We start from the raw sequence: 27,664 nt of genomic DNA on the forward strand, positions 1-27,664 counted from the left end.
TTAATAGACTACTGATTTTAATATATTTTGCAGAAAAAAGAAACACTCATTGATGGAGCTTCCAAATTTCTAGGAGTCTTCAGAATCTTCAGAACTTGTTTCACTTTCAGTCTCACTGCCTTCTGAACTGTTGGACTCTTCTTCAGCCTCATCACTGCTCTCTTCATCAGCTTCCTCCTCTTCTTGGTCAGCACTCTGACTTTCTAACATAGAAATGTAAAAGATACACGCTTAAAAGCAGCCATTCTTCTAAACGTTCAGTATGTAAGTAGCCTGTTTATTTGCCGGCCTCATAATCTATCTGAATTTTTCTCCTGCTTCTCAGAAAATGACTAGGTCTTAAGAGAAAATCCAGTGGAAATGAAACTTTCTACTTATCTCCTTTCAAAAATTAGAATTTGGCGCCATAAAACACAATAAACAAACTGGAGATGTGAACAACCACCAGCTTGAATTACATGATGAAAAGATTTATATTGGATTCATCTAAATTATAATGCCACATCTGCTTCATAAATTTCCAAATGCTCTAAAGCAGATTTGGAAAATGCCTAGGAAGCGGGAGACAAGGGATTTGTTCCTCTGGTGGGCGCTATTCCATCACCGGTTAGGCACATTCAAATACAACCCATTAACATTTAATCCTGGAACTGAATGTACACTTATTTGCTGTAAATTACACTGATCGTAATTCTAGGCATATACTGTATATACTCTTTGCATGGGTAACATTAATGTTCACTGCACAAGAACAATAGTAGCATTATAAGAAAAAAAAACCAAATGTGTACTTTTAATTAGTAATAATTGGGTCAGAAATTTGATTTAGAATTCATTAGCTTTCTTGGTTATTTATATTCTTTCTTTCTTATTTTACAAATATTTATACTCCTCCAAAACAAGTAACTGGCTGCAGTCCTTTAAAATATTAACTTCATAAATGCTTGTTAAATAGTTTGTAGTGTTTCCAATGATCATACTCACCCAGAAGCATTTTTTTCTCAATAAGTGGAAGAAATTGCTTAGCTTCAGGGTTGCTTGGTTCATATATCAGAACTGCAGTTTGACAAGAGAGAAGGAATTAATATTTCTGGGGGTGAAAGGAAATACAAATACTTCTTCCCCCAACCCTAATCCAAACCATCGACCTCTATTTCATGAATGCAAAAATATTCCCTATGCATTCTATTTAGGTGATTACCTGCTGTAAACAACTGTCTACATACACACAAACACACACACACATACACACATTTAAGTTCCCTTTGGGCAATACATCTTATAATATGATGGGAACTTAAATTACATTTCCTGAAGCAATATACAAATCAAAATGCAGGTTTTTTTTTCAAAATGTGCACATTCTTGAGTTTTGAATATGATCTCCAATTTAAAGTGTGAAGAGAAATAAAATAACATAATTAACAGTAAATGCATTTGTATTGCAGAACAACACTCTTTGCCCAAATCAGAAGAAAACTGTGTGAAATGATATACACATTTTCGTGTTCTTTTTTAAAGAATTGAAAAGTTTAGTAAAAACTAGAAAAAAATGATCTTGTCTGGAAAAACCAAGAGAAACCAAAAAAATGATAGCTAGACCCACCAATAAACATGGGCCCCCACCAACAAGCCAACTTATTTTTTAAAGAGCAAACAGGAAGGTTGTTGTTTGTGTGTAGTGTTGATCCATGAAATATGTAGTTTAATTTTACATTCCTATTTAAAATCTGAATAGCGGCATTAGGCTATGAAGACTGAGACCACGGTAATGCCATCCAAGAAAGGAGATAATAATTTTCAACTATGCCTGCTACCTTGCCTTTTTTTTTTTTTTTGACAACTAACCTCCCTCCTCTCCTCTCCCTAGGGAAGGTAACTGATTGCCATTGTAAGAAATTTGAGGGCTCTTTGATTAATGCAATTTAGTCATTTCCAGTCATGACTTCATTTTGGTTTCAAGTTGCTGTATGTGTTAATGTAGCCTTAGGAAAAATACATAATTAATTAAAGAAGTAAACGTATTGATTATAGAGCCCTTTACAAATAACTGTAGCTCTTTATAAAAGCCTGGTACCTGGCAATAAGAATTATTTTATGTGGAAATTCATTCATTTAAAATATTGATATAGTCTCCCCATCTGGGCAGCTTCCAATCAGCATGTTTTTATGTAAATGGAAAGAAATGTATACACTTAATTTTAGGGCATGGATTCATATATTAATGAATGAAAAATTAATGCATTAATGAGATATTTCAATTTCTGAAATATTTATATTATAAAAAGTTGTACAATATGCTTCTACATGGTCAAGATTTAGTAATACCTTAGTAAATATTGGATTTTCTGTTGATATCTTACTGATAATTTTCTTTTTTCCTTTCCCCCACTCTATTTAGATTATTTTAATAACTGTAATGGATGTAGTTTCCCTAATTACCAGCATTGATACTTTATTCTACTGTTTGTTTCTTAAACTTGTTTATAAAAAATAATTAAAAACACAAAACAAAAACCAGAAGTTGCTCCTTTTTTATAGACACATATAGACTTTATACAACTAAATGTTTCTGATGAATACTTTGTATTTATATACCAGGGTATAGTGAGTATACATACAATACCTCCTGCTTTCTTATGGAATCTGTTTTATAGAATTATATTTCTCAAGATTGGAGCTTTAAAGTATCCTCAGATCTGAGTTATATTAAGGAAAAAGATATGGAAAAATGATCTACGCTGTGTGTATGGGTATGTGTGTGTCTATATTTAAAATGTCTTACACAGATCTGCAATGAGGACTTTTGGGGTGTAATTTGGATTAGAGAAATGTGGCTCAATGGTTGTAAAGAAAGCTCCCCACAATGTACCAAAGTTTCCACCTCAGGTCTAACTGTACACCACCTGGAAAGAGGGTGGGTGAAATCTGGTGCATAGCAAAGCCACTTTTCTGGATGAAACCAGAAATCAGTAAAATGGCACCCAAAGATGAGCTGCTGAGAGAATGCCTGAGGGAACAACAGGTGGGAGGAAGATCAAGCAGAAGAAATACCAAGGCAAGACATGACACTGCATGAGTTGTACCATTGACAGACATCTGAGATGCAGGTGAAATTCGAAAAATTAGAATATCGTGCAAATGTTCATTTATTTCAGTAGTGCAACTTAAAAGGTGAAACTAATATATGAGATAGACTCATTACATGCAAAGCAAGATAGTTCAAGCCATGATTTGTCATAATTGAGATGATTATGGCTTACAGCTCATGAAAATCCCAAATCCACAATCTCAGAAAATTAGAATATTGTGAAAAGGTTCAATATTCTAGGCTCAAAGTGTTCCACTCTAATCAGCTAATGAAGCCATAACACCTGCAAAGGGTTCCTAAGCCTTTAAATGGTGTTTCAGTCTGGTTCAATAGGAATCACAACCATGGGGCCTGACAGTTGTGCAGAAACCATCATTGACACCCTCCATAAGGAGGGAAAGCCTCAAAAGATAATTGCAAAAGAAGTTGGATGTTCCCAACGTGCTATATCAAAGCACATTAATAGAAAGTTATGTGGAAGGGAAAAGTGTGGAAGAAAAAGGTGCACAAGCAGCAGGGATGACCTCAGCCTGGAGAGGATTGTCAGGAAAAGGCCATTCAAAAGTGTTCACAGGGAGTGGACTGAGGCTGGAGTCAGTTCATCAAGAGCCACCACACACAGACAGATCCTGGATATGGGCTTCAAATGTCGTATTCCTCTTGTCAAGCCGCTCCCAAACAACAAACAACGTCAGAAGCGTCTTGGGTGCTGGGCGAAAGAAAAACAGAACTGGTCTGTTGCTCAGTGGTCCAAAGTCCTCTTTTCTGATGAGAGCAACTTTTGCATCTCATTTGGAAACCAAGGACCCAGAGTCTGGAGGAAGAATGGAGAGGCACACACTGCAAGATGCTGGAAGTCCAGTGTGAAGTTTCCAGAGTCTGTGTTGATTTGGGGAGCCATGTTATCTGCTGGTGTTGGTCCACTGTGCTTCATTAAGTCCAGGGTCAAAGCAGCCCTCTACCAGGAGATTTGGAGCACTTCATGCTTCCTTCCGCAGATGAGCTTTATGGGGATGCTGACTTCATTTTCCAGCAGGACTTGGCACCTGCCCACACTGCCAAAAGCACCAAAACCTGGTTCACTGACTGTGGGATTACTTTGCTTGATTGGCCAGCAAACTCGCCTGACCTGAACCCCATAGAGAATCTATGGGGCATTGCCAAGAGAAAGATGAGAGACATGATACCGAACAATGCAGAAGAGCTAAATGCCACTTATTGAAGCATCCTGGTCTTCCATAACACCTCAGCAGTGCCACAGGCTGATAGCTTCCATGCCACGCCGCATTGAGGCAGTAATTGCTGCAAAAGGGGCCCAAACCAAGTACTGAGTACATATGCATGCTTATACTTTTCAGAGGTCCGATATTGTTCTATGTACAATCCTTGTTTTATTGATTGCATGTAATATTCTAATTTTCTGAGATTGTGGATTTGGGGTTTTCATTAGCTGTAAGCCATAATCATCTCAATTATGACAAATCACGGCTTGAACTATCTTGCTTTGCATGTAACGAGTCTATCTCATATATTAGTTTCACCTTTTAAGTTGCACTACTGAAATGAACTTTTGCACGATATTCTAATTTTTCGAGTTTCACCTGTAGCTGACACTGGGAAATTTTACTGGTGGCTGGAAAGAGCTGGACTAAAAGACAGTATGAGGCACTGATCATAGCAGCAGATGACCAGGAACTAAGCCACAAACCAAAGAAGCAGGAGTCTACCACATTAGACAGGATCTGAGATACAGGTTATGCAAAAAAACATAGTTTGAGAGTCCAAAACATAGTGGCAGAGTGTAGCATGCAGGTAGGAACAGCATACACTGAAAAGCACAACCAAGTAGCTGGCATTGTCTATGGGCTAGATCCTCCCAAGTCCAGATGAGAGATTGCACCAAAGCCCATGGCTAACATCCTGTGGGACTTCTAAATCCAGGCAGACAGGCAGGTATTGGCCAATCATTGTGGTAGCAGACAAGGACCAGAAGATAATGGTGGTGATAGATGTAGCAGTGCCAAATGATACAAACACGAGGCAGAAATATGAGAAGCTGGAGAAGTACCAGAGCCTGAAAGCTGAACTCGACAGAATGTGGAAATTGAAGGCCAAAGTGCCCGAGTGGGAGCATTTGGGTCTGTAATTCCTAAGATGGGAGAGTGGCTCCAACAGATCAGATCAGATGACATCAGAGCTCTCTGTTCAGAACAGTCAGTCCTGGGAACAGCTAAGAAGCTGCGCAGAGCTGTCAAACTCCCAGGTTGAGGAGCTGAGATTGAGGAAGACATATAAGCCACTCAATGAGGTGAAAAGGTTTTTTTTTTTAAATCTGATACTTAATCTTGCAATTTTCCCTCTGGGTGGTAAGCATAGGAGTAAAAAAAATGGACAAAATAAAAATAATGAACACTCTAAACAACAATACACTATTGACACGATGGTGCACTTACTCATCTGACAAAGCTTCTTTGCAAGAGTGTATTTCCGTCCCATTATTGCTTTCAGAAACTAGGAAATATATTTTAAAATATACAAATTAAATATATATATATTTCTAAGCTTCTTTGAGAATGTAATGTTGTATTACTTTTAATTGACTTCAAGTTTGTTTTAAACTTTATTGGCCGTTCCTGGGACTGAAGCAGTGGAAGCCATGAGCCTATCTTAAATAAAGGAAACCACAAATAAATTATTGCATCCATAAACTATACTATCGCTGTTACTAATCAACAATAATAATATATAACCTGTCTAGGCATTATCTTATGCTCTTCATTCTTAATGTACCATTTTAAAGAACTTCAGATAAACAAAATGACATAATTTAAAAACTAAAGTGATACCAAAAGACTGAAGATACTGTGCTATTGCATACATCTTCTGGAGTCAGAAGTATTTAAACAACTATGTCCACATATGTTGTAGCCCTCGTATTCTCTGAAAGAGCGCAAAGCACAGTGAGGCTTTAGGTTAGAAGATAGCATCAGAATGATATCACACCCCGTATCTGCATAAGAGTGGACGTGTTACATTTTTATTGCAGGCAGCTCATACTACATTGTTGAGATGAAAAATATTTTGTTTTTCATGCAAAGCAAAACTATTTCTCCCATATATCTCATAACTGTATTCATGCCTATGTTTTTTATATATAAGGTAGATTCTTACTATCAATCTTTATAACAATGAGATTTTTACTTATATGTGGGAAAGTAAACCTATTTTAAGAAATAGCAACTGTATTGGGAAATATGTTTACTTCCTTTGTGTGAAAAGCTGTTTCAGTGCTGCTTCAATTTAGTATATTCTTGTACCTCTCCCATCAATTGTAGTGGTGCAATTCTCTTTTGAGTTTCATTGCCTTTTTGACCAGTCTTGTTTTCGTCATCTGAACTATCTGGTGGCTTTTCATCATCATTTTTTGTGTCCACACTGTCCTTTTGTGGTTCAGTACAGACTTCATTGTTGACAATCTTTTCATCAATCTTGGAATTTTTCATTTTTTCATCTAAACAAAATTCAAACTTCCATGAAAAGGAATTGGAATTCTATAGAAACCCTTTACAAATGTTAACACAAACAAAATCACATTGTGATGGGTCCATATTTTTGATATTTGTCATTAAATTGCCCTCTTTGTTTAATATTTAAATATATGTAAGCCAAATCATTTTAAGCACCTGTGCAAAAAAAATGAAAGGCTAGAACTATGGATAGAATTATTGATCCAATAAAATACATACAGTCAGATATCACAGATCTCAACAAGTAGCATATTCTTCTGTATTTGTTCTACCTTCTAAGGGGTAGAAGCATGAGAATTATCCTGTACTCTCTAATAACAACCGTGAACTTCATACATAGGTTTGGATCAGTGGTCATATTCAAAAAAATTTACTACCAGTTCTGTGGGCATGGTTTGGTGGGCGTGGCAGGGGAAGGAGACTGTAAAATCTCCAGTCAGAGGTGGGATTTGCCGGTTCTCCAAACTACTCAAAATTTCTACTACCAGTTCTCCAGAACTGGTCAAAACCTGCTGAATACCACCTCTGGTTTGGATTAATATTTTTTCACACCCAATTGATGTGTAGTTTGTACATATTCAATTGTAGTCAGTAACAATTATCTTTAAAAGAAAATTAAGACAGCCAAGTAACTTAAACGATGAAAGCATATTGCAAGATGCAATTAAGCTATTATCTTAGAAAAAGATATCTAAAAAAATTAATATGGTTGGTGATAAAGTCTCTCCAACATAATAAATTTCCCCAATGAGCATGCTTACCAATACAGACAACTTAAAAATCTTTCAAAGAATTTTTTAAAGAATTCTGTGCCTCAGAATCTGATGCTGGCTAAGGGCTTAGCTCTAAAATGAGAATGAGATGAATTCATAAAAGCAGGTCTACTGATGGAATCTCCTTCAAAAACAGGATATCCTACGAAATAACAATATGTGGAGAGCATCACTATGGAGAGATGACTAGTAACCCTCTTTGTAGCTTTCCCTGGAGCAGCTGGCTTGCCACTGAGGGAAATGGAATGTTGGAATTAAACTGAACATGCCTCACATGAAGGAGGACTTTCCCTTAAACATGATCATGAGGTTCACTTACTATAATTTCTAAATTCCATTGCACACTGCACTTACATTAGAGATGTCCATCCTCAGCTTAAAATTTATATCAACCTACCCTTCATTTAGTGGGGCTGATTGACCATGACATTACGTGCAATTGACCATGATATGAGTTTAGCGCATAGAAAGATAACAGGAAGAACAAGAAAGCTCTATGAACATGGAGCAAATTAACTTCAGAAGTCAGAGTTACTTTAGAAAACTATGCAATATTTGACCATTTTTCTATGAATTGTTAATACTTAAGACTAAAATGATGGAATGGTGTACAAGACGGTGGCTTCTTTTGTTAGCTCACTCAGGGACTTATTGTTGGGAGTTTCCTCCCGCAGATGAAAGAAGGTATATGACACCAAAAATGGCTGCTTCCACAATAGTCCTTTTACCTGAGCTCTTAAACTAAGCCAAGAAAGGTTTTGCTGCCCTTCTTCGCACACAAAAGAAGTTCACACAGGAAATTCTATCCTGTCTTCTAAAGATAAATCACACTTTCCTACTGAATTCCACTGATTCAGATGCAGCTGGAATCAGGAGTGGGCTAGCAAAAGGATGGCAGTGGTGAGGACATATCCTTTACGGATGCTAAGTAGGCAGTTACAAAGTTGGGGCAACGAGACTGTGCCAATTATGCCCTTTTGGTAAAAGAAATTATAATAGGCCTGCAAGAGTAAAGTCGATTCATTGAACTTTGGATGCATTGAAAATTTAAACTTGACTAATTGGCAGCCTACATGACAAACCCGCCATTTCATTGCCTTTTGGAATAAGTTATGCTATGAAAATTTCAGAAAAAGAGTAGCAGAAAGCAAAAGAAATGTAAGGTGGAAGATAAAAAGAAAAAGAAACGCATAAAAATCTACTTTAACCCAAGCCCTTCAGTATAATACTTTTAGCATCCACTTGTTCTTGTTTTACCATTCATAGTTAAGTAACATATTCTCGTATCATTTATACTTCTCCTGACACACCTAACATGCACTTCTAGTAGGCAGAAGTATTACACAGAAGCATTTTTGCTTCTTTCAACAAACATTAATTCTTTCAACCCATCCATTGCTCTTCTATCACCGTTTGCACATTTAAAAATACAGCCATCTACTTCCTATCTAAACCTTTTAACTTGGTGCACAAATCAAGTAGAATTAATTGCTCTGTGTGTATGTGTAATTTGCAGTAATTAATTCTGTTTTATTTGTCAAACACAACTACCTTATGTTGTCTTGGGATTCTATACCATACAAGACATATACAAAAAGAAAAGGCCAAAGAACACAAGACAGACCAGGAAGAAGATAGAGAGAAACATCAAAGGCACACTATGACAGCATCAATTAATAATGGTTGAGGCCGCCAAAAATGGTAAGAATCCAGAACTTTGTATCTCTTTCAATACATGAAGTGGTAAAAGAGAAAATTAAGAAAAAGAATACAACTACCTTGGTCTTTGATAATTAATTTGAAATCTATAGTCTTCTTTGTATCATTCGCTACAATCATTTTAACATTTGTTGGGAAATCATTTGTGTTCTCAATAACATGACTTCATCTGCATGTAAAAGGACACATTCATGTCCCCAACTAAAATACTTTTACCATTAGCATGAACTTTTCTTACCCATAACTGCATTAACCACCCAAAGGACATCCCACTTTCTAGCCAATTCTCTACACAATGTTTAACCGCTTGGTAGGTATTTCATCTATTCCCACTGCCATCCTATACAGATTCTACTGTGTTCAACAAACAACCTTCCATTCCATTTTCATGCAAAATATTCCACAAGTCTATTCGTTTCACCATGCATTGCAGACCTTTTAAAAAAACCTTTCTAACTCAGATACTGACACAACACCAAGAGGCAGATGTCATAGAAAAGGCAATTCCTTCCCTATTCCCAGTGGAGGTTTGTTCTGTCTTTTCAGAGTTAAGCTATCTCACTTACATCATGGAGCTGTTTAGCTAATTCAACTTTGTGCTAAATCAGTAATCCATAGAATTAAATCAATTTCAGTACTGCCAGCCGAGCAGTCTAGCTCAACTGCACAATCCTGCAGCTTGCTACCTCCAGCTCTTTGGGGAGAAAACATGAGAAAGGTGGTAGCAGAGGCAAAGCAGATGGGAGGGAGAGCATTCATATCAAAATGAAACAGCTGAAAAGCACTGCTCTGTTGGCCCCCTCTGTTGTCACAATACTTCCAAGCACCTTCAGTAGTCACAATACTTCCAAGCTAATGGCAAAAGCATAATGGCTGTTGCCGCTGCCATCAAAGTCATTTACTACACTAACCCTGATGTAGTCAAGGATGACTTAAGTCTATCTCATCCATGAACTGGAAACAAGTTGAAGGCTACAGCATGGGAAATATGGGAGAAGAAGTGATTGCCAGGCATGTTTGTACCATGGTTAGGTGAAAGGCTTAGATATAGCATGCTGCAATGTACATTAATATTCCTTTCGTTTATATTTTTAAATTTACAAAGAAACTAGAAGCAAAGATTGCTTTTAGCTATCTGCATTTATTCAATTACCGGTATAATAAGAACTAATTGAGTGTGGAGAGGGGGTGGGCTGCAGCGGCGGTGCTCGCCAGAGCTATGTTAGAGCCCTGGGCAGTGGCAGTACTGGAGCTGATTTGCTGGACAACAGCCGGCTGGGTTCAAAATCAGCAGTGGCAGCAGCACACAGCTGATCAGCTGGGCAGTGGCTGGCTGTGGGTGTCTCAGGGCAAAGCTACGATTGGCGGCGGTAGTGGTGCACAACTGATCGGCTGGAAGGCAGGGGACTGCAAGAATCATGGGGCAGTGGCACTTGAGCAGTGACCAGATGTGGATGCCTGAGGGGTAGCACCTGGCCAGGGGCTGGGTGGAACATCCCGGAATGACCACCAGGCAGAGGGAATCACCCGGAAAATGAGAAGTAGCAGCATGGGATAGAAGAGAGTAAAAGGAGGTAGTTTGTTGGGAAATGGGGGAGGGACAAAGGAGGAGAGGAGAAGGAAGGAGGGCAGAGAATGAGAGAGTGAAGGAAGCAGAGAAACAATCTGAGGAGAGAGAGACAGAGGGAGAGACAGAGAGAGAGAGAGAGAGGGAGGGAGGGAAGGAGAAGGGAAGCCAGCAGGCAAATGGGCAAGCCAGTGTCCAGAGGAAGTGCCAGACACACCAGCAGATGGCAGAGACAAGCTGACCCCGAGGCTCCACACACCCACAACCCCTCTGTCTTACCAGGGTTCAGCTGAAGCTTGCTGTCCCCCATCCAGAGCCCTCCCCCAGCCTCCAAACACTGCGGGAAGAGCAGCCAAAGCAATACTAAATCAATCTCCAATCAAATTTGATAGACATTTTGTGTATTTATTGATTAAATCGACACCACTTTATGAAGATAAAAGAGACTGCACACATGCAAAATCATGCATGTCCAGAACCATAATTTGTCTATACTGAAAATACCAAATTAAAAAAATCAGATAAACTGACATGGCCAATTTATACATAGAGGAAATAAGGCTACTCATGATGGAAATGCATAGCTGAATTCCAGCTTCTACTCTCTATTCCAACAACAGACATCCATCCCTATTATCTATAAAGCACAAATGCAGACATAAATCTCACCTGTTTCTTCAAGGCAGTCGTGTGGTCTTACATTCACCCTTGGATTTTTCTTTTTCACAATTCTTGCTGCTAAAGCATTCCGTCTTAGCATTGCGTTTTTTCCCCAAACAATAAAAAAGCAATTTTTTTTTTTACAAAAACAAATTTAGCCAACAGAATAAATACTAAATAGGTCTCAGCGGTTTTTTTAAAAACTCTTTTTATGTGGTTAAGTCAGAATTACTTAATGTTTAGGGCCGAATTAGAAATAACATTAATTTCATTTTACATGTAACTCTCACATTTTAAAAAAATGCACATCTGGTGTTTACTTTTGGCAAACAAAAAGGCTATTCAGAGTTAATGCTGCATTTCCCTGTCTGTGGACTGAGACCAGAATGGGCCATGTATGATCTCAAACTATTATTGCAGCGTTATTGCATTGCAGGGCGTCTCTATCCTTACACCAATTGCCATAAAAACCAATACAATTACGGAGGTCTTTTCACATGATTATTTTGTTCTGAACTTCTGTCACAATGGCAATAGACATTTGGGGCAGGACCTCCCTCGAGTGTATAAGATTTTAAAAGAAATCTACAACGTTTCAAGGCAGGCTAGAAAAACTTGTCAAGATCTACAAAGTTGGGCAGCTGAACAACAGTTAACTATTAAAAAAGCTTGATGTCAGCAATTTGTTCCTGTAATAGAATTAATTAACAACTCAACTGAAGTGAGACTTACTTTTCTAATGATTTAGCTGTACATAACAAGATCTGCTTTGACGGAGTGTAAGGCCTGCCTGTAGGTTCATTTCCACATCCCATACTACCTTGGTTAAAAATTTAAAAAAATATATCACTGCAATTTTTTTTTTTAATATCATTGACACAATAATGATTCTACTAAAAGGTAATTTTAAATAGCTGCTGTAACTTTTTATTTTTGCTTTCCTGTATTCCATCTTTTCAAGGTTAAGGTAAAAGGTTGATTTTGGCACAATGATAAGACAAACAGAATACGGACATAAAATAATTGGTAAACTATGGAAAAATTAATACATTTTCTAAAATAATAACGAAATGTATAATACCATATATCTCCACAGAAAATAAATATATTATTTCAATACTTCAATTATTGTAAGTTTGTCTCTTAAATTTAAATAATTTAGAGAGTGACCAATAAAAACATTATTAAGTGAAGTTCAATTCTTGGTAACTGCACAAACATATTTACACAATTTTCTTGGAAACAGTACTGAAATGGTTTGCTACCCCACCTTTTTTGTGGAATATTGTTAAATGTCCTAGTTTATAGCCCTGGTATTCCAATGTGAGTAAATACATTAATATCATGTTCACTGTATTAATAGTTCCCTAATTTTAAATATCTTTCTAAAATATTTTGTACTACAACTTAGTTATTATTCAATATTTTTAGCTGTAAGTTTTCACTGTAATAGGTTTTTACAATGTTTACATCATTTATTCATAATAGTTTATGGATAGCTTAGTACATATTCAAGTTAGAAATAATCCAGTACTATCTAGAAAACATGTCTGGGATTATCTAAGGTAGTTCTCACACTCTGCAACTCCCATTAAAAAACTCCATGCAAATTCTCATTTTAATACCCTTTTACAGGTGAAGCTGTTCATACTCAGAGAAACCTTTGAATTATAACATTTCAGTTTTACTAAAATGAATTTCAATTGAGAGTATCTCTACTTTTAGCTTCTTAATTTTAATTTTATTGTTGCAATTTTGTTTTTAACACTTCACACACACACATGAAGTGTTAAAAACAATCAAAAGCACATCAATAAATATATATATAAAATTACTCAATCTTATTTTGATCTATTTAAAAGCTTCTTTTGTGTTTATGAAACATACACTCAGACATACGCACAGAGCATTCTATTTTCATATTTTATTTCATACCAACAGCTGAAAAGTATTATTTTTAAACTTAATTCAGTGGAATTTAAAAAAAATTCCATACAATGAATTATATCTTATAGATTCGAGGAACTGAACAATTGTAGATAACACCTCTAATGGATACACCTGTGTGATGTAGAGCCTGCTAAAACTTATTATTTTCAATACAAGCAGTATAAAACCCCACACTAGCACATACTCCCTTGTGTATGTCTCATGCAGAGGAAATGCTCAGTGACCACATTTTCATGTGTTTAATTATCAAGAGTACGACCCTGTAATACATTTGCCTAAGGTCAAATGGGACTTACTTCTTCTGAACAAAGCATATAGACTGGTGGGGGGATTCAAATTTTTTAACAACCAGTTCTGTGGGTGTGGCTTAGTTGGTGGGCGTGGCTTGGTGGTCATGTTATTGGCTGGGCGTGGCCAACTCAATATCACTCACATCGAGGCACGCATCTCCTTGCCTGGCCTCTCATGACTGTGGGGATGCTGCAACAGTCGTAAGTGTGAAAAACAGTCATAAGTCCAGAGAAGTTCCTGAGACAGGAAGTCTAGTCCTGCCAAGAATGTAATAAGGGTTAATGGAGAGGCAGTTTCTGTAAGCAACACCAGAATGTTTCCTTCCTGGCTTCCTTACAGGATTAGGCCAGTAATTTCTTCTAACAGCCAGTTCTCCGAACTGCTTAGAATGTTAACAACCGGTTCTAGTGAATAGGTGTGAACTGGTAGAATCCCACCCCTGATATAGACTGCAAAGCAAATATATTGCCATAGACAATGTTAATTTTCCTTAAAGAGAAATTTTACTTTTGAAAGACAGAAAAAAAAAATCACACTAGAAAGCTAGGATGGGACATGAAGTTATTCCACAGATCAACCTGCTCAAATTAGACAAGAATGTGTTACGGGTAGTCCTTGATTTACGACAACTGAGCCCAAATTTTCTGTTGCTAAGTGAGAAAGTTGTTGTGAACTTTGCTCCATTTTACCACTTTTCTTGCCAGAGCTGTTATGTTGAATCATAAGTTAATTTACCCAGGTTTGGGAAGCACTGCTATGACTCTACAAACAGGCCGTGACTTGCAATAGCATAAGAGATCGTTTACAGCACGGGCACCCACAGGCTCTTGCAGCTTTGCCAAATCAACCATAACCTATACTGCGCTGCAAGCTCCACCCTTTATATATGGACAGGGGACATCCCAACGCATGTACAAAAACAGGGCGTGCATTGAGATGGTGCAAGGATGTCTTGCTCATTCTTCCCTCCTCGCGCCACTTCTGTGGAAGCTGCCGGCTTATATAAATATCGCGAGGAACTGATCTTGACAAATGAAAGGAGGTTCTCAGGCAATCTTTTGCCAGAAGAGCCTTTTATTCCTTGTAGATAAAAGGGATGCAAAGAGTGAGTAGTGCTGGCCCTTGCCCAACTCCAGCAAGTTCAACGGTGTGATGCTGCTGTTCAGTTACCTCTGGCAGCCCAGCATGTATTTCTGCTATTTTAAGTTTTTAGAAGAAAAAAAAAAGAAGAGATACTGGGAACGATAGGCCACAAGAACTCAAAATATGTCACTACATGGAAACTGAACTTCAGTGTCTTCGCCACAACCATGGGAATGGAAAATGAGAAAAGCTCTGAATTATTTGCCCAATGCTTAATTTTGCCCTTATAAATAACAAGTACAAAGAAAATTTTAGCACAGGCTCTAAGGATAGTGTGAGAGAACCCAACCCTTGAATGTTTAACTGCTCCGGGATCATAATCTAGGCATAGTGATAACAAGCCATTATACACAGGTAAAATGCAGATATGATAGCGCTTAGGGAAATTGATGGAATAGGAATGGGCTGCCAGGTGATGAATATTTTCATAAAAATCACACCCAATTGGATGTTACAGTGGTAGTGAGAGAACCAAGCTTGTTTCTTTACTTAAGAATAAACTAAGTGCAATTGAATAGCCCATTCCTCATTTTCACACTTTATTTACATTTACAGCACACCTGCATTGGACCCAAGATTGAAGTGGAAAGTTTTCCAGTCACTGGAAACAAATATATATTCTATGAATATTTGGAATCAGCACAGAAACATGCTTTCAACAAACCTGTATTGAACTAATTAAGTGCTCCCAAACCTTCTAACCCAACAGGTGGCTTTGGAATTTTGAAAACATATCATTTGTAGCAAAAGAAATGGGCTGGCATGAGGGTCTATGTCCAATCACCAAGTCCCATTAGACACCGCAGAGAGTACAGACTCTTATCCCTCAGATTATCCTTACCATTGTTTTTTTCTCAGCAGTGTGGTTACAATCAATAAAGCTAGATCTAAAGAGCTTTTTATTGCCTAAGAACCTCTTTGGGATCTGACGGTATTCTTGTCAATGCTAATTAACCTAAGGCTAGGTGGTGGGATTCAAACGATTTTACCACTGGTTTGGTGGGCATGGGTTGGTGGGCTTGCTTTGCCTACCAGCTGAGATCTGCAGCGCCAGTCAGCTGAGTGGATAAAGAAAAGTGAAGGGGCAGGTGGGAGGGCCAATCCTGTGCTTTTCTCTTCTTTCTCCTCTCAGCTGATCTTTAGTAGCATACCACCACTGGTTTAAGGATAATTTGCTTTGTACCCTGCCTACTTCCTTTTTGTTTAAAACTAAAACAATTTAAATATTGAAAAAGTAGGAAAGGATGGCGGCTTGGCAGGCAACAAGGGCAGTGTCTGTAAGCACACTGGGATTCACAGGAATCCTGCTGGCAATTCCTGCATGTGTTTTACTTGCAACAGGGGTCGCCAACCTTTTGGACCTCAGGGACCACCAAACTCATAATTTTAAATCCCAGGGACCACTAACCGGTTATATGGGTGTGGCCTAATTTGTGGGTGTGGCTTGGTGGTCAAGTGACTGGCTGGGCATGGCTGGTATGTAAATATTGTAAATATTTATATAAATATTGAAATTTTTATAAAAAAAGAGCAACTCTTACCCAAAATCATGCACAGCAGGCAGGCAGATTGAGTTGTTCACAAAATCATTCAGTGATCTATCTATCTGCCATCAGCTAGCTCAGTCTCTCAAATTTGCTTAATGTGAGTCTGCACCGAACAATAGAACCTTCAGTCCTAAGACAAATTCGGCTGTGCTTAAAAGCAGAGCTGAAGATCTAAAGACTAGCTAGAAAGCAAGAAATCCAATCATTTCCTGCTTCCTAGCTAATCTAAATCTCCCGGCACAGCAGAACAGCTGATGGTCAGAAAAAGGAAAAATAGCAACTTAGCAAGCAAGTTTGCCAGGTAAGGAGTAAGTGGGCGGGGAGGATTCCCGCGAGCCATGTGGGCAGCACAGCCTTGTGTTTCTGTGAAGCCTGGATTAATTGCTTTGGGGGAGTGCGGGGGGGTGGGGTGAGATTTCTCTGTGGCCCACCAAAATTTTCTCGAGGCCCATCAGTGGGCCGCGGCCTACCGGTTGGCGACCGCTGACCTACAGTATATACTGTACACCGACTATGAATCAGTATTAGTTCTTCCAGTTGTGATTTCAATGCTATTTCTATTTACTTGAAAGAGTGAGATGTATTTCTAAACTATACATGTATGTATAAAAAAATTATGACATTGTTACCAATTTATCTATTAACAAGGTACGATTTTAAAATATAAGAAATACACCAGCCACATAATGTGACTCCTTACCGTGGGATTGTTTGAACTGGTTCAATAACTACTTCCTCTAAAAATAGAAACAGAAAATAGTTTGTTTGGTGCAGGGTCAATTTATTAATCATAATTTTTCTCTTACAATGGAAAGCACAGAATGATAAGAGTGTGTCTACAATAAAATATTTGCTAGGCTTTCCTTAACTTCTTTGAGTGAGGGGTTTTTCTGTGGCCTCTAAAAGCAGCTCTCATGGGTCCCCTATTCAAAAACTTCCATTTGACCTGGCTATTTTGGATCACTTTAGATCTGCTGCCAACTGTTCCTTGCTAGAAGATGTTGCATTGAGAGTGGTGATCATGCAACTCCAGCAATTAAAGGAAACAGCTTATTTGAAACCATTGCAATCAAGGCCACAATACAGCAGAAAAACTCAACTGGACAGTTTTGAATCACTTATGATCAAAACTTATGACCGTGATCAAAAAATGCAATCCTATTCCTTCATTTCGCAACAGCTTTTGGTATTATCGATCATGGTATCTTCTTGGACCATTTCCAAGGCAGTGAGGAAGGAAGGATCAATTTGCAAGGTCTCCCTTCCTTCCTGAAAGGGCAGGTCCAGTCATGCAGACGGGAAGAAAGGACAGTTCTTTTCAGACATCTAAACATGGAATCCTTCACGGCTCTCTCATCTTCCTATTTCTCTTTAACATCGAACATTTTCCTATTTCTCTTTTAAAATCTCTCTTTAAGATCCCTTTAATATCTGGGGGAAATCATCTATTGTCATAGGGTTCAGTATCATCAAAATAATCTTGGACCTAGGCCAAATAAACCACACAGTAGATGTGCTGATCAGTGCTTGGAGGCTATGAGGGCCTGGATGGGGAGGAACAGATTCCAACTCAATCCTTCCAAGACAGAGTTATCTTGGGTTTATGGTCTAGTGACTCTAGAGAAATACCATCTTGACTCTGAAAAGGACTGTGCTATCCCATTCAGAAGTGGCCTGCAATTTTGCCATCCTCGCAATTTCAGCTCAATAAAGAAGAGGCATCTGTGGCCAGGAAGCAACCATTTCTGGACCCGAAGGCCTTGTTCACAGTCAAGGTCTACTCACCTCCTGGTTGTTATTTATTGTAATATGCTGTATGTGGGCTGCCCTTGAAAAACATTTGGAACAGCTACAGCTGGTATAGAATGTGCTGGCCTAGACAATGATGGGTATATCCTGGAAACCTAAATCACCCTGCTCCTTTGAGAAATGCGCTGGTTGTCAGTGGTTTTGAGACACAATGCAAGGTGGTGGTCCCTATGATGGAATGTAGTAGGCTGGATCACAGGAAGAAGGGGGTACATTCCAGAAGAATAAGAGGCAGGTCAGTCCAGATGCAATGTGTGAGACAAAGAGGGTGCAGAATTCCTTAATAGCTTCTCAAAATGGACGGTAAATACAGATAGTAGAGTGCTTCAATTTGGCAAGATTCTGTCTATAGTTGGGAAACAACAAAGAACTCAGCTAGGAAGAGTTACCACATATTCTGCCTCTATTGTTTCTGCTCCAAGTCTGTGCTCAATGGTGTTGCCCTGACAGGTCAGCAGCACACTCATGCTAAACAATTCAGTTGATTTTTTTCTCTAGTTCCGACATCTTCCATTTTTCAGTCAACAGGAAGTGTATCCACCTGTCAGGATTATGCAGTACTATTGGAAAATTGATTTCAGGACTCTATCTGGGCTTCTTTAAATTGGTTGGTTTGCCTCTCTCCAGCCTCCACTTGGGCATCTCCCTAATTTTTCTGAATGTGAAATAAAGAAATCTACAGGAGAGAAGTAGCTCTGGAAAAGCAGATATGTCAACATAGTGCAGTTAACTGGACCATATACAGCACGATAATTAAAACAGATTAATTTCTGAGCAATCTCCTTTTTTACTTCATGGAAGAAGTGAAAAACTAATTGAAACTGACAAATGTAGGGGAACCTGCACAAAAACACCCTACAAAAACCCAGGTCGATACCTCTCATTTTCCGAACATTGTAATGAGGAAAAATAGGACTGTTACTTTTAAAGGCAAAAACATATTTTACAAATCTTTAAAGCAAAACAACAGAAACGTCCTTTTCTTTTTTTCTGAATAAAATAGCCGAGTTTTCCTTTCAAGTCTGGACAGTAGTTGGTATCAATAATAAGAGGGGCTTGGTGAGGTGATAGGTAGAAAACAGAATTTTAGAAACAAAGTGCTTATGGAGAGAGCAACCACCTGGACAGAAATGGCTGACTAGTGTTCTGAAGAGAGGGAGGAAGTGTGTCCATATAGATAACAAGTCAGTTGATCTTACCACAATGATAACTGTGACAAAGTATTCCAGCCTTTCACACCTTGAATCTATAATAGGATTAAGCAGAAGACTAATCCAGTATACTTAACAATGCTTTAAACCAGATTCATTCAAGAGCTAGAGACTTGATATGGGTATGTCCAGAAGCCAAAGGAGGGAAATGGCACGTGATTCTTAAAATGTTAGCAGGGACATGGCCTCATGGGTTTTAGTTACAGTATGATAACGTGTACTATTTACCTTCTGGACCAAACACATGCAATCTTCCATTATGTTTATTCTTTTGTTCCTGCAATACAGACAGAATTGCTATTTTACTCGGTCTTTAAATTCTTCACCATGAATGCTCTTAATAGAATAATTTCCCAAAAAAGATGACAATACAGTACAGAATGTGATTCTTGATTACAGTTATGTATATTCAATGGATTAAAGCTGATGCTTTTCATCAAAACTATTAAATAACAGCATATACGTTCCTTTCAAAGAGAAACTCATAGCAAACTCCAGATGAATATTTTTTACCTTCATTGCATCTGTCCTTCCCAAACTATTATGCCTAGTGTAAGATAAAATAATTTATGCAATAAGTACATGCAGCATGGCATAGTGAAATGCAAATAATGCTTCAAAATAAACACCCCAAAACTTTTCTCTAGTTTTCTGGGGATCACTAAATCTTGAAGTGGTTCAAACATCATGCTACAATATAGATTTCTTAAGCATTTTTTTAAAAAAACCATAACTGGCAGAATTTATACAATTCACCTTGCTATAAACCACAGTTTATAAATCACAAAGATTAAGTTCATAGAACATAGCATGCCAAAAAATGTTCCAAGCAATTACGTTATGGCTTTAGTATGTATTTACAAATCCAATTTGGGGTAATGGTTAAAGCAACAGGGTGGAAACCAGGAGACTGTGAGTTCTAGTCCCACTCTAGACACAAAGCCACGTGGGTGCCCGTCACTATCTCTCAGGCGGAGAAAATTATAGCAAGTTGTCCAGGCAATAACCAGGAGTCAAGACTGACTCAAAGGCACAATATAATAATATATAAATGGAAGGTGTTTTAGTGATCTTCAGTGCAGGTGCTACATCATTCAGAAGAAATAATCGTTATATAAGGATACAGAATTCCTTACTATATTCCTGACACACAGAGAAACCATAACACAGTATGTAAGCATCAGAAAATATCTACCTACTACTTATCACAGTTTCAATCACTGCTAAGTGACAGAATACACATTAGTAATCAACCTGACGATTTGGTAAGATAATACACTGCTCTTGCAAGAATAGGAATGATCTCTGGTTTAATCTTCTGTCTGAAAACTACTAGGTACAGTTCAGTTAGTAAAATGATTATAGGTTCCCAGCCCAAAACTATTTGGTGGCTCTCCTCTTTTCACCTAACCATCACCTGAGCACATCCCTTTTGTCCTTTTCATGAAACTTCTATCTTAAGATTATTGTGTCACAATGCATCTCTCCATTCCATCTGTTTGTGGAAAGCAGTTCTAATGCCTGACCAGCCTCTTATGCCTGACCTTTGATGAATTCCCAACTTCTGGATTCCATTCCCAATGCAAGTCGAAGCCACTTAGCCACCACAAGTCTATGGGTCTCCATCACCAACCCTGCAGTGGGGTCAAACATATTGGGCATGGATGCTGCTCTATAGCAGGAGGTGGGCAGCACAGCAACAGTAGGAAAAATCAACAGTTCCCACATCTTGCCCTTATAGCCCAACTTCAGAAACAAAGCCTAGTTTAACTCAGTTAATCTGCATAATGGTATCTCTGGTTGCTGAAAGAATCTTTCACATTTTAATTGCCATCCCCACCAAGTCACCGATGGGAACACGTCAAACCCTCTTCCTTGTTCATTCTGGACTCAGTTAATTCATGCCAAGTAAAAGGCCCTCACCTAGTTATGGCTTTAAAGGTCAGAACCAATACTTAAATTAGCACACTAAGCTTGTAGAAGCTAATACAGATAGTTCAATATCACTCTGTTGTGACCCCTAAATCTTGGACCTAGTCACAGCACTTTGCATCAATTGCCAAAGGTATTTTTCAAGAGTAGCTCTACATAAAATACGCTATAGTAGGCAATGCAGGATGTAGTCAAGGGGAGAAACCCCAAGCATGAAAAACATCAGAAAGGAATGGGTGGCATATTGGCTGCAATTATGCAAATACAATCCTTGCCACAGTCACCACCTCTGAATCTAGCAACAGCAGAGATTCATAAGACATTCTCCCTTATCTGGGCCATTATTTAAATTATGCATTAGTGTACTGATTGCTTCTTTGGAATTAGTTAGGAGGAATCAGTGGACCTGGATGTTATCAGCATACTGATGACTCCCTTTCTAAAGTTCCAAATAAGTTTCCTTGTGGTTTTAGGTACCTTTTAAAGAGTTGGGGACACAACAGAATCATCAGGGGGCCATCAGTCAGTAGCTTAAGTACTGCATAGTAGACTCCCAGAATGAACTTCTGGACATGCCCCAAAACTGGGACCAAAATCATTGCAAATACACTATTCTGCAAAGAACTGTTCCTAGGTCTGGTTCCAAGCCCACCAAATCACCCAGAGAGATACAATGGCTAGACTACCAAAATATCTAATAAACTATCAAGACCAAATGTTTTAGCTGACATATGATCAAATATCATGTCAGCTGAAACCCAGACTGTCTTGTTTAATCAGTATAATTAAAATCATCCGGTACTGAAAAGAAACTATTTCAATCAGAAACACTTTCATTCAACCTTACTCAGAAATTATAATATTTGAGACTGGCCTCTATTACAGTGATCTCCTGGCTCAAGGGAGGGCTTTTAAAAAAACCCACAAAATTATTATCATAGCTTCTTTTAAATAGGCAGGAATACATCCTGCCTTCAGGAAAGCACTAAAAATCCTCCCTAGCTGTCTGGGACAAGCTCATTGGGAGGGGTCCTGGATGCTCTCTGTTTTCTTGCAGCGTGCGTTGTGGCTCAGACCATCCCCATCCATAAAGACAGGCAAGACACTAGAATATAAACTGACAGCAAACAGCACTCCTTACTAGCACTGATGTTACCTAATTGGGGTAATGAAATGTCTGCAAGAAACCAGGCAAGCTGAGAGAGCACCAAAGACCCCTCATTTCTTTGCTGAGCTACAAATATTCTCCTTTATTGGTACATTCTTAACTTGAAAGATTTTATCAATCAAAATGGATGAGAGTTAGACAGAGCTTCTGGTCAGAAAATGGAATTCCTATAGACTATGGACCTACCACTTCTGTCTGTCTGTCTCTTTCAGTTCCTACCTCCTGCTACATCCAAAGCAGTCTGGCAGGCAATGCTAGGAGAAATTAGCTCCCTCTTTTTCTTTTGGCCAGATTTTTGCAATAGCAGTGCTTTCCTCAGGATGAATTCCTAGACAACAGATGTTTCCCCAATAACTGACTTGGCATTTTAACATTTAATTTGAAGGCCCACCTTTCCAATCACATTGATTCCCTAGGCTTACTTAGGCTCTAGTCTGAAAAAAATAGGGAGGCCAATAGCAGCCTGTTTTCTTTGCAACACCTACGATAGGTTGTAGCAGTCAATCATTATCTCCCCCTGCTGGCTATTATCCCAATATTTATATAAAGGGCATAGTTTATTCCCCATTACAGTTAGCTCTGTTGGTGTAAAAAGCCCCTATTCCCCTGCTCCTGTCTAAATACCACAGAACCTATTTTCCCCATACAAATGGAGAAAGATTACAGAGTATATACCGGTACTTTCTAAAATTACACATCATTCTAAGCACCAAATGGGTAATTTTGTATGCATTCTAAATTTATTGTAGTGTCTACTCTGTTAAATTTGAATGTGTGGTACTGTACTAGTCTCATTTCCAATTTTAAGAGTTTCCATAAAATTGCCAGTAATTAATTTCAACCGGCTCCTCTTTTCCCCAGGATGAGAAGTAATTTCCAGAGAATTCAGAAACTTGCAAACTGTTTACAATATTTGGATTGGCCTCATGCCATTGTTCTAACTGTAAACTTTTCCCATACCTAAAACAGATACTTTTGCTTCCTTAATTAAAAAAAAACAGCTTTGGGACAGTGTAATCAAATGAAAAATAGAAAGTGGGAGGTGATGAAACGCATTCTCTAGTTTCTTTACCCAAGTTGCATTTCCCTTTGAAGAGTTTTGTGGAAGTGAGAAGAGGCTGTTGCACCATCTGTGTGCAATGTACAGTTAGGTTCTTAGTCTACAGCTATTTTCCCCTTTAAGCCCCATTTATTTGGTCAAATTTAATTCCAAATAGGGATTGATTGATAAAAATTGTTAGTATTTTATCAGGAAGAGAAACCTGAGGAGACCAAAAGATCTTCCATTCTCAGAATGCTTAAACTCCCCCAGAGCAAAAATTTCTTTTTTCCTTACCTTGACAAAGGCAAACGAGTTTCTAAGATAAACCCATCTTTAAAGAAAAACAAAGAAAAATGTCATGTATATTCAATCAATACCTTCAAACCTCGTCTGCTTTAGGGTATAAAGAAGGTCAATAACACACAATAAAAGATTGAAGTTTTCAAGATACATACAAAATACAACTTGAACAAATAATAATCATGTAATAATCTAATTGGATGAATTGATTCATACAAAATAAGGGTAATGACTTGTAAACATTTGGGGACCAGAGAGGTATGCTAGGGTTACCAGATCAGGTGTATAAAAATTAGGATGACCACAAAGTAGCAATAAACAATTAGAATTTTATTTTTCTCTACACCAATCTAAAGGTTATTTGGATTTTTGCAGCTCAGATAAAGTCTTAGCTATACTGATAAATTTAAAGAAAAATTACAAATAAAAATAAACACTTCTGACAAAGAACCACACTCAGTGCCTTTTACCAATGTTGAGGAGTAAGTGAAAATACGAAATAGTTTATTTATAAAATCATATTTTATATTTGTTTGATGATCCATGAGTGCAGAAAGTTTGAAATGCACAGTGCTAGAAAGAAGAAACAAGCAAATAATTATAGTTGTCCTTCATTTTTTGGAAATAAACATCTGTTATGCAGGAGTCAAAAAGTAATTCCATCTTTTCTCAAATGTGGGATTGATATGCAGTACTTTATGAGGCAGCTTGCAAATGCCCAATATCCTAATCCCAAATCTTTTCTTAATTTCTCGCTTGGGAGACTTTAAGCAATATACTTTAGAAACCAAAAAAAGTATAGTTGTTTCTCACAATCTTTATTATGAAACATTTAACATCCTGCTGATACATAAATGTTGGGAAACTGCATATAAAATATTGGCTATATTCCATTTTTAGATGGAGAAATTTAGGAGGTCTCTGTGATTTAAGCCACAACACAGGATGTGAGGCTCTTGTCTAAGAGAAGGAGGAGGAAGAGAATTAGACATTTGCTTTCCACATGTTTGCTCTGAACAGCATTATGGTACAGAAACAAAAATGTCAACTTTACAATTTACAGGTTAACAAGGTTGCACATCTGTCAATAATTTTTCTTATACTACAATCTTATGCAAGTTTACTTAGAAGTAAGAATGACTTAGTTCAAAGCACATATTCTTCAGAATGGGATTGAAGGAGCATTTATATTTTTGATATAAAATCTAAAATGTAAAGACATCCAAGAAAATGTTACAAAGCAAAATACAATGTTTTAAATAAATACCTTCAGGAGTGATCACTTCCAACATTCCAGAAACCTGAATGAGTGTAGAATAAAAATCCAAATATTTCTAAGAAGTCATTTCTGAAAATAAGTTTCATATGTGTATAATTTAGGAAACCTGGTCTGTACCAATGGATTGATGCTATAATATTTGACAATATTCGAAAGAGAGGGATATGGAGTCCTTCTCCATTATTACTACCATTTCTTTCTTCCACTACTATTGTCTCATTCTACTACAACCTTTTTCTTCTTCTTGATGTTAATATTGTTCCATTAATACTGAATATATTTACTTTTATTAAATATACTTTTATACTTTAAATGCTAATAAATAAAATACATATAAAACTAGTCATGTTACACACATTCAAAATATTAATGTTCCTATTCACAGTAATCATTATAAGCTCTGGCATTAAATATATACATACACATTTTAAAAATAAGTTCAATGTTTGTAAACAAAAATAACTCTTTACTCTTTGCAAGCCTGTAAAGTCTCTCTTCTATCTAGCTTCTTTTACACTGTATGTTCATGAACATATATTCTTATCAATTTTCATAAACCATGTAGAGGCTACATTTTAGTAATTTAATTCAAATGAACTAAGTATAATAAAATGAAGGTGCATTATTGTTTATAACCTAAACTGGAATGAGACTAATGTCATGTAATCAAATAGGAAGACTGGGATTGACATTGCATTATTGTGCTCTGTAAACTTTAAATAGGCCAACAGAAAATCCCTAAACAATTATTGCTTTTGCAAATGGTGTGAAAAACTTACTAAGTCAGGTAACAAAGATGTAAGGAAGTAACTCAATTTGCTCTAACTTATTTTTGGATACAGCATTGCTGATTTGTAGTTTGTAAATATAAATTATGCAGCTTTAATCTAGCTTTAATTATTATGATACAAAATGTGACAACTGAACTGCTATAGAAATAGAAGCAGCAAAGAAACCATTTTAATGAATACAGAATCTCCAGAATTAAAGGGTGAGAATTCTAGAATCAACCTACTATCACAATACTCCAATGTGTGGAGATATTCTTCAGCAAGTCTCCCTCCAACCTTGCATTCAAAGTTGAAACATTCCCATTAATAGTTATCGTATGACCTTCTCTATATATCAATTATCCATAGACTAGTTGTAACCTTCATCTCTTGGGACTAGATAATCAGATTTACATAAATATAATTTTGTGTATAATTATGTATCATATGTGCAACTGCTGCTATCTCTGCAGAACACCAGAACTTCTGCAAATCACTGTAAGATCTGAAATTCATTTAATCCAGTAAACTGCATTTAGCAGGTCTGGCTTGAGTTCAAATGGGAACAAACCAATCGGAGTGCTTTGTAGATCTGACCAATGCTTGACAACACTCATGTGCGCCCTCCCCCCAGCACTTCTTGCATGTATTGGGAAAGAATAAGAACTATTCTACCACAAAATAATATAAATTATTTTTTAAAAAAAATGGTGCATCAATGCTTGGTATTGTTGCCTTGATGGGGTAGGAGGACTGTTTTGCACCTGTGTTTTTACATTAACAGAAAATCTCTAAACATACACTGAAAGGCAATTAAAACTTTAATATTTCCAACATACTGATTGTAAATAGTACACAGTGGTAAAAAGATAAAAGTTGTAATTAATTCCTATTTCTATTTCTTAGTCTCACATACTAAAACACACATGGCTTTGATACTGTTGTTTCTTCTATCATCCTCACTTTTTAAAATTGACTTTATTAACAGCTCCATCTGTAACTTTTACAGGCACTATAAAATATGTTTCCTAATCTTCCCTATGAAAAATACAGCTCCTCAAACACCATCCCACTTAAACTAACTCTATTAATAAATCAGGTTTATTGGTATAAACTAATTTTCTTTAGGACTCCAACTTGTGGATTTGTTTAATAATTTGAGCCCTTTTGTTTCTTTGGGTTATTGGAGGGCAGAGAGAAAATTTTATCTGAAGACAGATGAAGGCTTCTGCAGTGTGGCTTACCTAGAGAGAGAGAGAGACTGTGCCTGTGGGATTCTGAGTGTTCTGCAAACTTGCACTCTTTTTGGAGTAAGGATCAATGGACATAGTATGGCCTTTTTGCTGCATTAAGCCTTGTGGATGTCCAGAACTTTTGTGGCGGGCCATAACTTGAAAGGTCAAATATGATCAAAGATGCAAAAGAAAGAAGAAGAAAAAAAAGGATCGAGGTTCCTACCTTAGAAGCCCCTGGCCTAGGCATTCCTTGCCCCACAAGAACATTTAACCTGGGTTAGAAAAGAAGAGAAGGAAGGTTAGGGCCTCCTCATTCACAAATGTTCCTCGACCTGCCTCGGGAAAGTATCTTAGAGCTACCTATTCATGGTGTGACTCGGCTGCCCGCGGGGCAAGACGGTGAATTCCGAAGTCGCTCCCTGCATAATGCCGACAACTTCGACAAGCCTCGGGTGGCCACTTGCGTTGCCATAGCAACAACACGCTCCGGGGCCTCTGCGAGCCTGCAGCAAAAGGAGGCCGATGGGGAACTTCGAGCTGAGACGGGAACGTTCCCTCTTTCTCCTCCTCCTCCTCCTCAGTACGTGCTGCGCGATCTCGGAGAAGACTCGGAAGGAGCCGGGAATAAAAGAAAGGACGAGAAAACTTAG

The 27,664-nt window shown here is 37.7% G+C and overlaps 1 protein-coding gene across 2 annotated transcripts; it reads right to left on the minus strand.

The window, feature by feature from the left end:
- Nucleotides 1-27,554, minus strand: ERICH2 (glutamate rich 2). 2 transcript variants are annotated; one of them, XM_026696734.2, is made up of 13 exons: nt 27,375-27,554; nt 27,238-27,286; nt 24,998-25,031; nt 23,725-23,761; nt 19,802-19,835; nt 19,517-19,565; nt 16,969-17,005; nt 12,070-12,153; nt 11,347-11,429; nt 6,409-6,602; nt 5,545-5,602; nt 985-1,056; nt 1-203 (listed from the first exon to the last, which is right to left on the minus strand). In XM_026696734.2, the coding sequence occupies exons 1-13, from the start codon at nt 27,437-27,439 to the stop codon at nt 70-72; spliced, it is 930 nt and encodes a 309-aa protein (XP_026552519.2). In that variant the 5' UTR covers nt 27,440-27,554; the 3' UTR covers nt 1-69. The 2 variants fall into 2 exon arrangements, with proteins under 2 accessions (XP_026552519.2, XP_087776081.1); XM_087919955.1 differs by lacking the exon at nt 12,070-12,153 and having other exon boundaries at nt 27,375-27,553.
- Nucleotides 27,555-27,664: the final 110 nt, after the last annotated feature.

Source organism: Pseudonaja textilis, chromosome 1, assembly GCF_049901715.1.
Source record: "Pseudonaja textilis isolate UNSWEBS1 chromosome 1, rPseTex1.2, whole genome shotgun sequence".
In the NCBI taxonomy this organism is placed as follows: Eukaryota; Metazoa; Chordata; class Lepidosauria; order Squamata; family Elapidae; genus Pseudonaja; species Pseudonaja textilis.

Bases quoted from the DNA above. Each gene is read 5' to 3' on its own strand.
- ERICH2 (XM_026696734.2), bottom strand. From the start codon at position 27,439: ATGCAGGGAGCGACTTCGGAATTCACCGTCTTGCCCCGCGGGCAGCCG. The intron at 27,287-27,374 runs GTAGCTCTAAGA...TTTCTAACCCAG, and splicing joins CCGAGTCACACCATGAATAG to GTTAAATGTTCTTGTGGGGC. The intron at 5,603-6,408 runs GTACAAGAATAT...TATATTTCCTAG, and splicing joins CACTACAATTGATGGGAGAG to TTTCTGAAAGCAATAATGGG.